A 17754-nucleotide genomic window follows, 5' to 3' on the forward strand; every position below is an offset into this window, starting at 1 on the left:
CAGTCGAACATGCATTTTTAAAGAGGTTTAAAAAATTTCCCCAAATCTCAAATAGAGACAATATGAAATAAAGAGAACTTGGAGACCTCTTACTTGAACTGGAATATGCAGAAGCAGAAGGATACCTACCAGGTTTAGCGTATCTCGATACATCACGCAGAGTGAATCCTATTGTGGAAAGACCTTCCTTTCAGCTTCCAAGAAAAGTGGATTAACAAAGGAGCAAAGTACAAAGAGGATAACCAAGTCTCTTACCCACCTTTTGCTTTCTTTTCAAGATATGTGCATGATACCCCAGGCTAACAACTTTAATCTCAATAAAGTGGAGAGTCCTTCAAAATACAACCACAAATCTCCGTTGTCTGTGAAAAAGACTGCAGTGTCTTATGAAGCGATGATGACTCCTACAGACTATGATGAAAGGAGCTTGGATAATCCAGACCGTCAGTGCCCCTTACACAAAAAGACTCATCCATTGAGGAAGTGCCACACGTTCCGAAGTAAGCCTATATAGGAGCATAAAATTTACCTGAAAGAGAACAATATCTGCTTCAAGTGTTGTGGAGCGACCAATCATAGAGCTAGAGACTGTAAAAAAGAAGTGATGTGCCAAGAATGTGGTAGCAGCACTCACATATCGGCTCTACATCCAGGTCCTGCACCATGGGACACCGAAGTTTCAACGAAACAAGGCGTGGGGGAAGAAGCACATGAGACAACTCCTGTAAAAACGTCCAAATGCACTCAAATCTGTGGGAGAAATGCAAAGGCCAAATCCTGCTGCATGATAAGTCTAGTGAAAATCTACCCTGCAGACCATCCAGAAAAAGCTATTCTGACATACTCAGTGTTAGATGACCAGAAAAAGAAGCTATTGATCACTGGCACAGAACTCAAGAAATGTTTGCAAGGTCCAACCTAAGGCTTCACAAAATCGCCTCCAATAGTAGCACAGTAATGGAATCGTTTTCTTCAGATGATCTTGCCCAAGACTTAAAGGATCTTGACTTTGGAGCCGATCCACTGCGACTGCAACGGAGCCTTGGGCTGATTTGGAACTTGCAGAGTGACACCTTCGGTTTCCAAGTATCCAGGGAAGAGAAACCTTTCACAAAAAGAGGCATCCTGTCAACAGTTCAAAGCCTTTACGATCCTCTGGGCTTTGTGTCTCCGATCACTGTACAGGGGAAAGCCCTAGTCAGAGAGCTGTCGTCCAAAGAATATGACTGGGATTACCCACTCCCAACAGATGAAGAAAGTTTGTGGAAGTCTTGGAAAGAATCCCTCCTGGAGTTGGAGAAGCTAAGCATCGAGAGAAGGTATGTTCCTATTTCTCCAAAAGACGAGCACTCTGTGTCTTTGCAGATGCTTCCACACAGGCCATCGCAGCTGTAGCATACCTGCGGGTCACCGATGATCCAGAGCTGAAAAGCTACCTTGACAACCAGGGTTGGTACATGGACTTTCAACCCTCCACTTCCTTCTCATATAGGAGGCTCCTGGGAAAGACTGATAGGAGTTGCACAACGGAGTCTAGATGGAATATTACTGCGCTCTGCAGAAGCTGTTTCGCACACGAAGTGCTGACCACATTGATGGCAGAAGTCATGGACATTTTAAGTGCCAGACCTCTGATTCCGGGGACAACTGACCCGGAAATGCAAACTATTTTGACACCTGCGATGATCCTCACTCAAAAGATCAATTCAGTGGCAGCTCCTCCTGGGGACTTCAGTCAAATTAATCTGCACAAAAATCAGTGGAGACAAGTCCAAAGTCTAGCAGACAGCTTTTGGAAACGATGGAGACAGGAATATTTGGTGACTCTCCACAAAAGCCGAAAGTGGATAGAGGATAAGCCAAATATACAAGTCGTTCAGAACTGTTTTTTCTTCTGTCTAAGGACTCTTAGTTGATGGACAATTGAATGTAGAACAGAGATGGTATATAACACTGATTATTCTTATTATTATTGTATTATTATTATTATATATTATACTCTAATTATTATTGTTTTTGGTTCATTAATGCTTAAAAAATAAAAGGTAATGAAAGTGGTATAATAGTATACCAGGCAAGGAGTGTTCTGCCCTCCGGAGCTTTAGGTTTTGTCTCAAGTGGGACACTTTTCAGTGACGGACTAGTCTGACGTAAGCAGCTGAAAACAGCGACATTTCAGTTAAAGTTGACTCCACCATGAGACTCGGTTAAATCTTTGTCTTCTTACAAAAAAGAACATCAATGTTCTGGAGGAAATAAAAATGAGGAGAAAAGAACTCAAAAGATGAAACAGCCATCCTCAAATGAAGATACTTCTCCAGCATCCTTTTCTTCCGTAGATAGTGTGTTAACTATCTGTCTAGCTGTACAAGGCTGTACACGTATTACAAGGGCAGAATCATCTGCTTGGTTTTGATTTTACCCTACTAGCCTCTGGCTAAAATATAAATTGGATAAATTGACTAAAGCTGACAGACTAGCAGCTTTCCTTCCTCCTTTATTTCTTTATTTAACTTTAAACATCACAATAGGCCTATAGATCCAGCTTTCCATTTTTTTGTTGTAGTACTGTATTGTCTTGTGACATTGACCAATGCTGCCATCTAGTGATGAAATGAAAAGCATCAGAAATTGAAGCAGTTCACTGGTTTTGTTATTGCCAACAATAATTTGTATTCTTTGCCAACATTTTGTATTATTTTCTAATGACCACATATAAAAGTATATAACTGAAATACAAGTATAAACTGAGAATGTAAATTAAAGTGTGTTTTGGCAGTCTTTTTGTTGTGGATTGTTGTATAATTAGAAATATATAATGTATAATGATATATGTAATAATATAATAAATAATAGACAATATAGTATAACACAGTATAGTATAGTTCAGCAGTATAACGGAATATCAGATTTAATATGATGTAGTGCTGGCACTATAGTATGTACGTAACATAATATAAAGTTGCATTGTATAGGAAATCAAATTAATAAATGATAATGATGAAAATGATAAAAATAATAATAAAAACAATAATATTGTTATTGTTTTTACATTGAGATGCACCAATATAGTGAAGACATCAAATAAGTATTAAATATTTTAATTGTATTAATAATAATAATGAGTATTATTATTATTATTATTATTTGTAGAAGTATAAAATAAATACATGAAAAAATAAACAAAGAATAAAGTAATGGATGCAGGGGTGTTTATGTGTGTGTGTGTGTGTGTTGGAATCTGTCAGTCAAATCAGAACAAAGGAACATTCTCTGCATTTATGATGTCACAGTTCTCTGCTGGTATGATGTCACAGTTCCCTTCTTAACTACATGTTGAAGACATACATTCACAGGACAGTTGTAGCAGTTGCAGGAATCTAAAAGGCTAGGATTTATCTCAGCTACATTGAAACCACAATATCAATAACGTGCAGTCATTTCTTGAGAAAAAGAAAATGGACAAAGCTAGATCAGGAGGAGCTTTCTCCCAGCACTACATGGGCTTTTCATGGTGCCCACAGAATACCCCCTCTGAGGACGATTCTGTTGAAGAGGAGATTGAAGAGGAGATCGAAGAGGAGATTGAGGAGGAAATCATAGAGGAGGTACAAGAGAAAGCTGAGGAGTCACTGAAAGAGGGTGATGAGGTCTATTCTGACGATTTTGAACCAAACACTGAGGAAATTCAGGAGTTTGAAGATGAGTTTGAGGAAGAGATTCTGGAGGAAATTCAGGAGTTTGCAGGCGAGTCTGAGGAAGAGATTCTGGAGGAAATTCAGGAGTTTGAACATGAGCCTGAGGAAGAGATTCTGGAGGAAAGTCAGGCGTTTGACGATGAGCCTGAAGAAGAGATTCTGGAGGAAATTCAGGATTTTGTAGACGAGCCTGAAGAAGAGATTCTGGAGGAAATTCAGGAGTTTATAGAGGAGTCTGAGGAAGAGATTCTGGAGGAAATTCAGGAGTTTGTGGACGAGCCTGAAGAAGAGATTCTGGAGGACATTCAGGAGTTTGTAGACGAGCCTGAAGAAGAGATTCTGGAGGACATTCAGGAGTTTGTAGACGAGCCTGAAGAAGACATTCTGGAGGAAATTCAGGAGTTTCTAGAGGAGTCTGAGGAAGAGATTCTGGAGGTAATTCAGGAGTTTGCAGAGGAGCCTGAGGAGGAGATCCTGGAGGACATTGAGGAGAAGTCCTCTGCATACAGCAGAGAAAACAACTTCTACACCCATTTCAATGAATCTGACACATCTGAGAAATCAGCTGGAAATCGTAAGAAATCGGCTGGTCGTCGCAAGAAATCAGGTGGTCGTCGCAAGAAATCAGCTGGTCTTCCAGTAGAGGAGGAGAGAAGGGACACAGCTGCTCTTCAGGAAGCCCTAAAGGAAGAGAGACAAACCTCAGGTGCTCTTAATGAGGCCCTTAAAGAGGAGAGACAAACCACAGGTGCTCTTCAGGAAGCCTTAAAGGAGGAGAGAAAAGCCACAGCTTCTCTTCAGGAAGCCCTAGAGAAGGAGAGAAGAGCCAATGCTTTTCTACAGCAAGATGTTGTAGAGAAGAGAATAGCCACGGGTGATCTTGAAGAGGCCTTGAAGCAGGAGCGAAGTGAAAAAGACACTCTTGCAGAGGCTCTGAGTAAGGAGCAGACTGAAAAAGATGCTCTTGCAAAATCTCTGAGTAAGGAACAAGCTGAAAAAAACAGCATTCGTCTTGAAATTGAGGCACAAGTGGCTGATCTCAATAAGAAGTCACAGAAAGAGCATCAGCGCCGCAAAGAAAAGCTGAAAGACAAAATCACCAAACTTTCAGCTGAGCTCGAAGAGAACAAAAAGTTGATCGAGAACTTCCACAAAGATCTGGAGGTGTCTTCTTTTCAGCACAGAGAAGAAATGGCAGATTGTGAGAAGTCGAAATGTGTTGAAATCAATGCATTAAATGACCACCTCACTGAACTGCAGGTGAAAAGTCTAGAAAAAGACAAAGAAATTGAATCCCTCCACTTAAATCTCCAGCAACTTCAAAATAGCATTGAAGCCAAGGACAGCATTGTTTCCTCCCTGCAGGATAAAGTGGACCAGTTGGCCTCAGACCTCAAAGAGGAACGAACTAAAAACTGTTCACTTCAGAGGGACTTTGAGGCTGCTGTCTCCCAGCAGCAGAAGGAAGCAGAAGAGCTGCAACATCTGACTCATCAGAAAAAACAACTGGCTTCTGAGAACAAGAGACTGGACGTTGAACTTGAGGCTGCTCTGAAGAGGCAGCTTGATCAAAAACAGCTTCAGAAAGACCAAGAGGCAAGCAGACTCGAGGACGCCATAAAGGTGGAGAAGGTTAACTTCACAAGAGCATTTAAGAAGGTCAAGAGCCAAGAGAAAGAACTCTCTGAGAAGACTCTGGCTTTGGAAAAGAGCCTGCACACTGAAAAACTCTTAAAGTCGTCTCTCCAACGTGAGAAGAAGCGCTTTGAGCAGATGGTTAAAGAAAACCAACAGAGAGAAGCATCTTTGTCCAGAGAGTCTCTGATGTATGACATGCAGACATTAAGAATGTACAATGCAGACATCACAGCTAAGTTCAATGCTATGAACACAGAACTTGACAGAGTAAAGTCTAAATACCACTCTCTCTCTGAGCGCCATGAAGAGATGAAGTTGCAGAGAAATGATACCATCTCTGAGAATCAGCGTACCATCGAGAAGCTCCAGCGCATGGTAGATGGATTCAGAGAACAACAGTCCGAGAGCAAGACAAGTCAGGCAGAACTTAGAGATGCTTTAAAACTGGAAAAGACAACAAACTCCATGTTGCAGCAGAGAGTCGCTCAGCTCACCTCTGGTCTTGAAAAAGCAAGGACCACTTTAGAGAATCAGCATGCAGAGCTCAAAGAAGCCTTGACCAAGCAGATCGAAACACTGGAGGAAAGGCAGAAATTGTCCGTGCCTCTGCAGAAAGCTCAGGAAACCTTCGCAAGGCTTCAAGAACAACCGCTGCCAGGGTCAAACTTTCAGTTCAGGCACGCCGGTGACACTGAGTTCAGACTCAACCAACAGACAACTGCCCTGGATGAGTCCACAAAGGCTCTATACCACCTGCAACAGGAATACACACAGCTCAGCAGGAGGCATTGTGACATGAATTCTGAGTATCATGAGCTGCTCAAAACTCACAGTGCCCTCCAAATCAGATATGAGAGACTCAGCTATTCACAAGGCAACCCCCGAGCAGACTTTAGCACACCTCAGTACAGAGTATAACTGTCATTTTTCTGTACACACAACACCTGCTTCCTGTCTGTCCATGCTGAGAAACAACCAAAAGACCACAAAGAAAAATTCAACATCTACAAAGCGACGCAAAATGTTGACAGGAACACACAAGGTGGTGTGGGTTTCCTCTGGGTGATCCAGGATCCTTTCACCACCAAAAAAACATGTTCCTGTCGCTGTCCCTGACCAAGGCACTGGCCCAATGCTCCTAGTGATTAGGAGGGGTTGAATACAGAGGACGAACTTCGTTTCAACGTATGTGTTTGCTGAGAAAGGACAAAAACATGGATGCAAGTCCTAAGCTACTGTCTGAAAATCAGGCAAGTCAAGTGGAGTTGACTGGATCGTGAATACCCAACGTCTTGACTACTTGAAGTAGTAAATCAACTTGAGAGAGACTGTGGGCTGTTAAACCTCAATCTCATCGAGTATCATTGTCAATAAAATGCATTAAATAAAAATTAAAAAAAGACAAAAATGCTTGTTAAGTATTTCCAAATTAAGATGCAAGCAGAAAAAAGTAAGAAAGGTGAATGTTCTTATTCGTCCAGGTCATCGTTTTCCTTAAAGCAATTTCAGTCAAAAGCAACTGGACTTGGTCATGAACTGAAGATGCCTCTTAGATGAGAGTTGGAATGTCTTCCTAGATAAATAACCAAGTCCAGTTGCTTTTGAATGAAATTGCTTTGGGGATAAAAAAGTAAGAAAGGTGAAGTTGAGTGAGCATTTTACCTCAAGGTCATTTTAGCTTTTATTCATATCCCATGAACTTTTTTAGCAGATGGAGGTTTTTGCTCATGTTGAAAATGTTTCCAATGTCAAGAATAAATGTCAGACTTTTTTTTGCAGAACAAAATGATGAAACCTAAATTGACTAAATGGACCTAGTGGTGAGATATTTTTCTCTAATGAAGTTCTATAGATTAGCATTTCCATTTTCTATTGCCAAAATCTTACTATGACGTTTTATTCCTTCTGTAATTGGCAAGGAAGTGCTACAATACTTTGGCTGAGGGTTGAGATGAATATCCATTTGTTCCAGACTCAACTGACATTTTAATAAAAATGTTGCTTTCAGTAAGCCAACCTTGAGATACATAAAAAAATAGTTAAAGGTAAAAACAAATATATAACAGTTCACTTGAATCAAATTTAAATCGTAAACATTATAAACATGACAAAACAGTGCAAATAGAAACAAAATCCTTTCATATCCTGACAACACCTGGCGTGCAGGCTATATATATTGTGGTCGACTCTCCTGAAGGTCAGCTGATAAAATAACAAAAAATACAAACCTGCAGCTGAGTGAGAGTTCACACACCAGAGCTTTGTGGGCTCCAAAAACAACCTCCTTGCTTATCATAACACAATATGTTTCATATCCACCTTACAGTCAGAGCGGGATGATTCAAATGTCTACCAGATTTTCTATTTAGTCGTACACTGCCAAACATGGAACCTGTCTAATGTTTTTTTTCTAATGTTTGCATCAACTTAAAGAAAGACACACAATCCAAAGATTACAGCCACAAAGAATAACTTTAATGCAATGGTGATTTAAATGCCAGTAGCCATGAGGCTGTCTGAATGAACAGACTGTGAGAGTATATTGCATAGGTTGTTAATCGGGGACCGTCCTGCATGAAAGCTGAGTGGAAACAAAAACCTGTGACCCAACAATTCCGCCTTAGTTCATTTTATTTCTTTTCTGTTTCTGTTGACCATTTTGAAAGGTGTCTGCATTTCCTGTGGTCCTTTTTTTTCCTTTAAACAATCTCCCAATGTTTGTTTCAAGATATTATGGCATAGTTTTGTCTGTGTGCATACTAACGCAAAGCATGGAGGTGGAGAGACAACTGGTCGCTGTGGCCAGGATGAAGGTCCACTGCAGTGCAGAAAGTGTGCAGAGGGGCTTCCAGAGACGTGTGCCGAAATCCTTCTTCATCAAAACATTGGACTATGTTAAGTCATACTGAGACCTACCAGTCCATAAGCACATTTTACAGTGGTTTGTAAAAACAACATTTGAATCGTCTATTTTTTTTTCTTCACATTTGTAGATAAGCTTTGAGGTTTGCTAAAAATGTTATAAATAAGCACAAGTTACTAGTTTGGCTTTGATATAAATAATGTAATAATACATAGTTCAAACAGACACTTTGCTCTAAAAACATTTAAATATTTTCAAATATTGCATTTACGAAACCATGTCTTGTAGTGCTCCTATTCATAAAGTCCTAGACAGATTAGTTAAAGCCATTTTCAAATGCCAAACTAGAAGGGGGTGAGCAGAGGTTTGCCATCATGACAGCTTTAGAAAAACAATCTCAGCCTCCCTGAGCAGAAAGTCACATCGATACCACATTTTAAATATTGAATAAAAACACTCAAAAGCTTGGCAAAACACAACTCCCTCCGCATTATTTTAAACTCTCAGTACAACAAGGAGAGGCTAAGCTCGCCTTCTTGTTGCTCGAGATTTTAAGTACTTGATGCAAAGAAAATGCAAAGGATAATATTATAGAACACACTACCCATTGCAGTCCATACATCTCTAACACTCAAATCCATCATATTTCTTTACAGGTCGACAGAAGTCCTTGCTATTGCACAGAAATACAGGGTATTTTTCAATGGGTACAACTAATGACAAGGCAGGTTATATAGTGTCATTTTGGTTTGGTTTGACAGCATAAATGTTCATTGCTCTCAAAAGAAAAGAAAAGTCTCAAATTCTATTATTTCCTTTGTGTGTATGAAAATACTTGCACCTTCGCAGCATGAAGCGCACATTTCATCATTCAAATAAAAGTTGATTCAGCTCAGCTTCATTAAACATCCCACTAAAAAGCCTTTTCAGACGAAACACGAACCCTTCTTTTAACTTCCTCAGTGCTGCAGTGAGTGATATTCATAGAGGTGAACAAGTGCTAAATGAGCGCAACATGATAATATGACATTCAAGAGCACATTGACATAAACACACAGGCCTGATTTATAATTTTCTTGTAAAAACATGACTAATACACAAACAATTTAGTGTACAGCTTTCGTCGAAAAAGGCAAGAAAGTCAAATAAATATTCTTGAAGAAGCTCCACGACAAATGTTCTCCGCTTTAAACCGAGAGGCGGTCGACTTACAGTGACCTCACAGGCGTTATTGGAGAGAGAGGTAATGTGTCTAAAAGCCTGTTTTCAACACGCCTAACAAACACTCAACTTTGACCACCAGCCTCTCAATTACAAGCAGTTACTTTGATAAAAACAAGATGAAGGGGGAAGAAAGACAAACCATGACACTAACAGAAGTATCCCACACATTCACCACGGGTAAAATGTCACAATTTAAAGAGTCGGACAAAACTGTAATTGATATTTAAATATTGCAAAACATACAAAAACAGTTTTCTTTGAAGTGTAAACATTAAACTGATGTCTGATGTCATTTCTGCACACGGAGAAATTATATAAAATAAATCATGTCTGTCATGACTATAAATTGTTCTCATTAAAATGTAAAAACAACATACTAAATCTCTTTTTTATTATTACTGTAATAATGTTTATGTTAACATTTGTTTTCTATAAGTGTTTTTACTGTTATAAATAGTTATATGTGTAACATCTCAATTCATACTTTAACTCCTCCAGCTTTGTCTTTACAAGGCAAAAACAATACTTGTGTCTCTGCCACACTCAAATACACACACACCCCAATATTTTTTCAAACACACACACGCACACACACACACAAGCTGCCACAGTCACACAGGGGGTCACCAGGAGGCTCTATGTGCGATTGAGTGTCTGGAAGATTCTGGATATCTGGAGCATGACAGGGCCGGTCTCGGGGTCGTTCATCCACTGGGTGCTGTTCAGAGGGTTCTCCAGCATGTCTTCAAACGCTGCGTACAAACACAAAGCAAGCTGGTGAGAAATATAATCCAAAAACAGCAACCTTAAAAATGTCTTAAGAATAAAAATGTAAAAGCACAGTCTCTCCTATTCTGTCAAGATACTTTCATTTGGTTTGGGGTAGCACATTTGCAGTACTCACACCCAACGCTTCACCTCACAGGAAAAACAGGATACCGGTTTGGTTCAAACTTACACCGGTGCCCGTTTGGTCCAGTTCCTTAGGCGGGTGTGCACCGTGTGACAGATGTCAATCAAACTCTGGTGCAGACCTCACAACTGACCACAGGAAAAGGGGGATCTGAGGCCATATTAACAAACATGATGTTTCCCAGATAATGCTCATCCGCCTTAACTGATTATTCCTTTTCTGCCTAGATAATGAGAAGAGCCCTAGTTTGACCAGTACTGTCCATTTTTTTTCCAGGTTCTTCAGTGATGAAATGATGCTGCTGCAGCCATCTCCCCACCCAAAGATTTTTGACTCCGCCTCAGACCACTGTTAGCCCTACATGGTCCATGGGTTATCGGTGGACTATATTCACCTGTAAACTGGCCCTGACATGGCCCCACCACGGCGTCTTAGACTGAAAGTGCCAATGAAAATGCAACTGGCCTTGGAATGCACAATAAGGATTTTGGTACAGAAAAGAGATTTTAGCATCGTAACAGTGCATACACAGATGTAAAGTACATAGCACAGACAGGTGCCGACATCGAGACCCTTCAAATACGTGCAACACAGCCCCTCATTTCACACCCTTTTTATGACCTGAGATGAAGAGATTCATTGAGTTCTTATATCTATTCAGGCATCCTCTCCTATATATAATAACCATAACAAAACCATAACATCTATCTAATGGAAGCAGGGTTAGGGTGGACATTGATGGGGTCTGTAATCATTTTAATGGCCTTTTCTGAAGGGAAGGTTCAGGAACAAAAATCTGCTGGTTACGAACTTGAAGCAAACCTCTGATCCGTGTAGTCTATACTTATGCAAGAATGATTTATCAACCATGGTAACGCATATGTGTGTCACTACGTGAGTGCAGGGCTTTCCTTCAATATATCAGAAAGTAAGTGTTAAAACAGGTATGTTCAGCTTGTGTCCTACTGTCTATTTGAGCAGTTCCCCAATAAAAAGTGAGTTGCATGACGACCACACAGGAACTATCCCACAGTTACAGTCCAAAATACGCTTTTTTTTGTCCTGTGTTTATCTGCTTTTCATGATTTCTGATAGACGAGGTCTAGTTACAGTCTTGACTAATAATTCTAAAAGTTTGTTTGTGAAAAGTGCAACGATATATCATTTTTTTCATTGGTCCACAGCAAATGAACTATAATGCAGGTGTGGCGGTGCGCTCAGCTGTCTCACTGTCTGTAAAGTTCAAAACATTTACTAAAAGAAAACACTACCAAACAACAAAAAAAATGTGAACAATAGTTTTTGATATTATTTCCTTTAAAGTATCATTTCACAAAATGTATCCGTGTACAAAATCACCTACTGTACCAGCTTTTTCACTAAATTCTATAAGACTATACCTAGCAGGGTCTTGGGATTAGTTAGACCCAACTGGACCACTGGATTCTCCAGAATGGCTTGGAACAGCGGGCTGTTGGTGTCGATGCCTTTGTCCAGATCTTCTGGAGAAGGTTTCCTGTCTCCCAGCAGCCACTCACACTGCAGGATGAAAAAAAAATACAGTTAGAACAAAGACTTTCCATTCTGCTTCTGAAAATACACTTATATCCTCTGCAACAACACCTCTGCAACATACACTAAATAGTTTTTATACAATGGCCAACTTGGGTTATTGTTCTTAAACTAATGAATATTCCTTAAAATTGATTTAGTAAGCCCGATTGCTGTGGTACTGCTGTAGTTTTTCAGGACTAGCTCCGCTTGCAGACCCTGCTGTTGGCGATTTGTAAACTTACCGCAGCATCCTGTTGGTTGTTATTCACCCTCAGAGCATCCACCACCTCCTTCTCATCAAACCCCATCTCCATCAATGCAATGACAGCCTGCAGAAACAAATAAACAGACGATGTGTTTATCTTAATAAGAACATACACAGTCACAGGAGTCTTGGGGAAAATCACAATTTGTGCACAGTGGAAGAAGTAGCTAAAACGTGTTGCAACCTCTCAAATGGTGGTGAGTGGAGGTTTTTAATCAATTTTCTATTTTTGAAGATACTGTGGAGCAGTGTTCCTTAGAAAAAATAAGATACATTGAGCTCTACAATCAGGGAAGTGAGAAGGTTGTGTGAACACAACCAATGTAATATATAAAAAAAAAAACTATTACTAAACATTTCAGTATTCTCGGTATCTACTTATCATTCCCATTCCTGCATGCTGTATGCTAGATGAAGAAATTACAGACTGAATTCCTTCAGTCATCACAGTTGTATCTGAGCTGTCTGTATATGGGCTGTTGAATAGCATCTTCCTACCAAATAAAGACCAATGGAAATCTCTGAGATGAGTTACAGAAAACAAAGTAATAGTCAAAGTATCAAAGCTCAGACAGGATAAAGCCACCCACTCTTGAGTCTGGTCTGAACTCCCGTTTCCTGCGGATCCTCTTGAAGATCTCTGTGAGCTCGTCCTGCCTGACGATCTCTTCTGTGCTCGACTGGCTGGAGAGGCTGCGGAGAAGATTAGGAACGGAGGCCGAAGAGGAGGGGCCTGGTGTGGCAGCCGCAGCTCCTGCTGCCGCAGAAGAGTCCTGGCCGGGTATAGGTGTGTCTACAGAGGGGTCATCTACATGCTCGATAAGCCACTCCATTGCCTGGGTGACTGACATGCTGCAGAAAAAAAGGACAAGATGAGAAAAAAGGTTTATTTTCTAGATAAATGCTGTAAACATTCAAAATAGATTGGCTCAACATCAGTTGTGAGTGCGTTGTTATTAAACTGAGACTTACTGGTTCAATCTTAGAGCTTTGATGGCTCTGCTTTCAGGGAAACCCATCTCTGTGAGCTGCTGAAGGGCTGTTTCATCTACCCGATCCTCTTCATCTTCATCCAACATCGCTACAAGATGCAGAAACAAAGAGATTAGAGAACTAAAACTAAGAAGATTGGCAATAAGTGTGAAACATCTACAACAATAAACATCAGGATCTATTTTCCCGGCAACAATCGATACCCAAATAAGGCTCAGATATATAAAAGACATATTCTAAATGAAGTTCAGCTCGTCAAGATTTATGGCATGAACTAAAACAGTGTATAAAGACAGAACATACAATATTTCACACATCATTTTGTTAGTATTAAAATTTAGTACTTTATCAATTCAGAGAAGTGGCTGAGTGGTTTGCCCTGCTGCTTCAAGGCAGCCAGCAGTGGCTTTTCTGCATTTGCATGTTATCATCAACTCTCAACCAATGTCCAGAACAGGCAATGTTCTGCCCTTGGATGTGAATGAGTTTGTGTTGTAGTACACTGCCAACTTGACCAGGCTGTACTCCGCCTCTTGCCCAATGTGAGCTGAGGTTGGCTAAACAATTCTTCAACATCTACTATCATCCTAATCTTGGAACCCATCGGCTATCTGTCTGACGACAATTAAGCCTCTAGGGGCAACGGCTAATATTTCAGGATTTCCAGTGTGGCCAGACTTCCTCTTACAAACAGCAGTGATTGTTTACAATCTGATTAGCAACTTGGGATCAAGAATGGAGTCGTTGTTAATACAAACAGATATCTGCATATGAATGCAGAGAAATTATTAAAAAAAGCTAATGAAGTGCTAAATCGCTAGTACAATAGCCGATGGGTTCCATGATTGTATGACAGCCAACGCATTCTACGCTGTTTGCTGCTTGGACTACAAACAGAAACCAAATCTTGTCCCGTTGCCCAGTTTCTATATTCCTATGGAGGATCCCTAGTTTCTTCACTTTAGGGTGATTGATATAGACCTGGGAATAGTTTAAAGGAATTGAAAGTTTTACCATTGGCCTTTTTGAAAAGATCAACAGCATCAGGGTTCAAGGCAAGAAGCTTCTGGGCGACTTCGATGAGAGAAACCAGGATTTTTCTTAGCTCCGTCTGAAACTGAAACCACACAAACACGTTCATAAAAACGCAACTGAAATCACTAACATCTTTGCTACCCTCCCACATTCTGAACGGTCTAAACTGGTAGAAAAATTCATGTTCATAGAAGTATAATTATATTTATAAACCCAGTAAACTAAATCTATTCCACCAAGAACCTTACATCTCTGATGTTATGTTGCGTGACAGTACGATCGGTGTGGCGTGTGGACAGGTTGCCGGTGGCTTTCAGAATTGCATCTTTATCTGGAGCCTTGTTATCTTGTTTTTTCTGTGACAACCAGGATAAACAACAAACAGAGGTCATTAAAAGCAAACTAAATAAAGAAACCACATCCATGATTGTGCAGAATTTAGAAATAATAACAAAGGAATACTTTTAGTTCCGTTTTAATGACCAAAGGTTGATTTAGCTTACCTTTTCATCTGTACTAACTTCTGCCATCTTGGGAGGGGTTGGTGGTGATCTTTTCTTTATGAGCAGCAAAACCTCTGCAACATATATTGAATTACATCAGACCTTGGAAAAAAAAAAAACAGTGTGTGTATGTTGGAATCACGAAACTTGACAAATAAGGCGATACATACCTTTATCTTTGAGATTTTCCTCAGCGACAGTTTTAGTGTCTGTGAGGACTCTTTCTGTAGCAGCATGTATGAGTTTATGGTGGGTAAGTGTTTTGGGGTCCTCCAGACTTCCGTGCACATACTATAAACCAAGCACAATACAGAACAAATAAACGGGAACAGTAAGGATGCAACTACTGACTCGTTCATTATTGCATAACCTGCAAACATTTTTAATAACTCATCAGACCTAAGTCTAGTAAATGTTAGAATTTTTTTTCTCCAACTAAGTGCATAAACCTAAAATATTTGATTAGCAATTATATAAAACTGACAAGCGGCACATTAATGAAGCTAGAAGTATGCCTGGCCTTTTGTGCAATAAATAATTCAACCATCCAAATAGTTAACTGCTTTTCTGTCAATCAATTGGAGCTGAAACAACAAGTCAATGAGTTGACTGGAAATTTATCTGCAACAATTTTGATAATTTAACAATGTTTGAAGTAAAATATCAAGCAGAAAAATATTCTCCACTGTGAGTATTTGCTGAATTTCTCAGTCATATTGTAAATGTAATACACGTTGGTCGAATAAAACAAGACATTTGAAAAAAAAACCTAACCTGAGATTATCTTCTTTATTTTCTGATGTTTTATAGATTGAACTATTGATTGAAATAGGCAACTAATCACCAACTTATTTCAGCACCAAACCTATAAAATGTAGATTAAATACAAGTGTTAAAATATATGTGTTGTATGATCATCATACATTTCATCTTTCATCATAATGTTTGGGCTCGTGTGTTGGTGTTACACAAAATATGACATCGAGTTCAACAGTTATAGACTTTCTCTATGTTGTCATGACAAACAAAAATGAAGTCTACAACTTGAGGTTATGCTATAGGCCATAGAAGGAGAAGTGAGGTGAGCTGTGTAATAATAGACAGCCAGTACAGCAGCATGCCTCTCAAGCTAAGCCACTGGGAGCAGAAAAGGGACAGAGTAGTCGGACTGTTAGCTCGCTTAGCTTCAGAGGGGCAGCCAACCTGCTAAATTATAAATAGCAAGGTCTACCCAGTTACTATAAATACAAAGCCAGTGACACTGACACTGACAGTTTGCACACAGGCGCATATTGACTGTAAACACCCCAGGGCAGAAGAGTGACAGGGGAAAAAAACTACCAAGGGAGACACAAACAACCCCAAAAACCTACATGTTTTAAGCACTTCTCCTTCAGTTTCTCCACAGTGGTGTCTTCCGTGACTTCCTCCAGCCACTCCGTGCCGTCCATGGTGCAGATGTGTATTTTCAACACTTTCCCAGCGAATATCTTCTCCTCCTGGACGAACATAGCTGCAGTCTTGGGGACTAAAAGAGTACCAGTCCAGTGACGTTAGCTAGCAGCAGCAGTTGCTATGTTGCTCCTGGCAGGCTAGCGTGCTAACGTTAGCATCTAGCTAGCCCGTCGTTCTAGTAAATCCGCCGACAACAGAGCGAGAGAAGTTTCCAATTAGCTGAGGGCCATCTTCGGTTTCCTCTGCCGGTTTTCGGTGCGGTGGCAGCCGACTACAGTGTTCAGTGACCACCAAGTTGTTTATTATTCCCAGGGAACATACAGGCAGCCCAGCCAGCAAGTACCCTATTTTTACTGTAATGTTTGAACTTTGAACTTCAAACGGTGCTACCACCGGTGCATCAAGGGAGCCGTAGTTCTTTTGAGTCACATACTATCCCATGGAAAACAAAAATAAAAATAGCTCCTTCTTGTACATTTTGTTGTGCTTGGTGTTTTATTTAGAAGTTTATTTTTAAAGGGCTCTCACTTAATTTTACTGAAATCCCCCCTGGTCATTTGTATTGTATTTTTTCCCCTTGTCTTCTTCGTATTGTGTATTTGTTATAATCGTACATCCTCTTCGAGATATTGTATTGTTCAATGTTCAATACAAATGCAATTAATTAATACATTTTAAAAAATCCCATGGATACAAATATACAAAAACGTACCCCCGATTTAAAAACACAGTATGGCTAACAACAAAACGGTGCAATGTCAGCATCTAAGGCATTACCATTAGCGCCTGTACCTCCAGGGGCCCCACAAGCTCCAGACTTACTGTGTACCAGCTGGTTTGTGCTATTATAATTTTAAAAAATGTTTGGGAATATGCACCAAAAGCACAAAAACTGACACTTTTTTTTAACATTAATTAATTAATTTGTCTATTAATCAATTAATACAAAATGACATAAAAGATTTTCAGCACAATTATACAAAAGAGAGATAAACAGGAAATCCTTGCAATGGACATTTTGCCACATTTGACCCTTTTATTTTGGGTCTTGCTTTTTTACCCGGTCACATGTTACACACCGTGTAAAAATATTATTAAGACTTCATGATTTCTGTTTTGTTTGTGTTTAATAGCAGATCTGGTGTCATATGTTATTCTAGCTCAGAAACTGTTAAAAACTTGGGATGACTTGGGACCCGTTTTCCACAATATACACAAGTTGCTAAAACAGTGCAGCATGACCTTTCATTTAGGTGAGTCACTTGTGATATTTAATGCTTATAATTACCACCATTAGAGGGAGACACACTAGCTAAAATATTTGTACTTGGCCCCTACAGCAAATGTAAAAAGATCAAATGAATTGCTTTACTGAATAAAGGTCATTTTTATTTCTAAAAAATGCGACTTATACTCTAGTGCGACTTATATGTTTTTTTCCTTCTTAATTATGCATTTTCGGCTGGTGAGACTTCTACTCCAGAGCGACTTTTAATCCGAAAAATACGGTAAATCTATCATTATTAAGCTAACCTATTGTTTTACACAAATACAATGATCTATGAGATTTTGTGAAGTGAATCAAAGACACAAAATAAAGTCATAGGTTCAAG

The 17754-nt window shown here is 39.7% G+C and overlaps 1 protein-coding gene across 1 annotated transcript; it reads right to left on the reverse strand.

Moving 5' to 3' along the window:
• Positions 1 to 7789: 7789 nt before the first annotated feature.
• On the reverse strand, positions 7790 to 16496 carry ubac1 (UBA domain containing 1). The gene is made up of 10 exons (XM_083911758.1): positions 16060 to 16496; positions 14857 to 14977; positions 14687 to 14760; positions 14432 to 14539; positions 14163 to 14265; positions 13128 to 13236; positions 12746 to 13007; positions 12133 to 12219; positions 11737 to 11875; positions 7790 to 10175 (listed from the first exon to the last, which is right to left on the reverse strand). Exons 1-10 carry the CDS (start codon positions 16195 to 16197, stop codon positions 10060 to 10062), a joined length of 1257 nt encoding a protein of 418 aa, XP_083767884.1. The 5' UTR covers positions 16198 to 16496; the 3' UTR covers positions 7790 to 10059.
• Positions 16497 to 17754: the final 1258 nt, after the last annotated feature.

This window comes from Echiichthys vipera (assembly GCF_963691815.1).
Source record: "Echiichthys vipera genome assembly, chromosome: 4".
NCBI lineage: Eukaryota > Metazoa > Chordata > Actinopteri > Perciformes > Trachinidae > Echiichthys > Echiichthys vipera.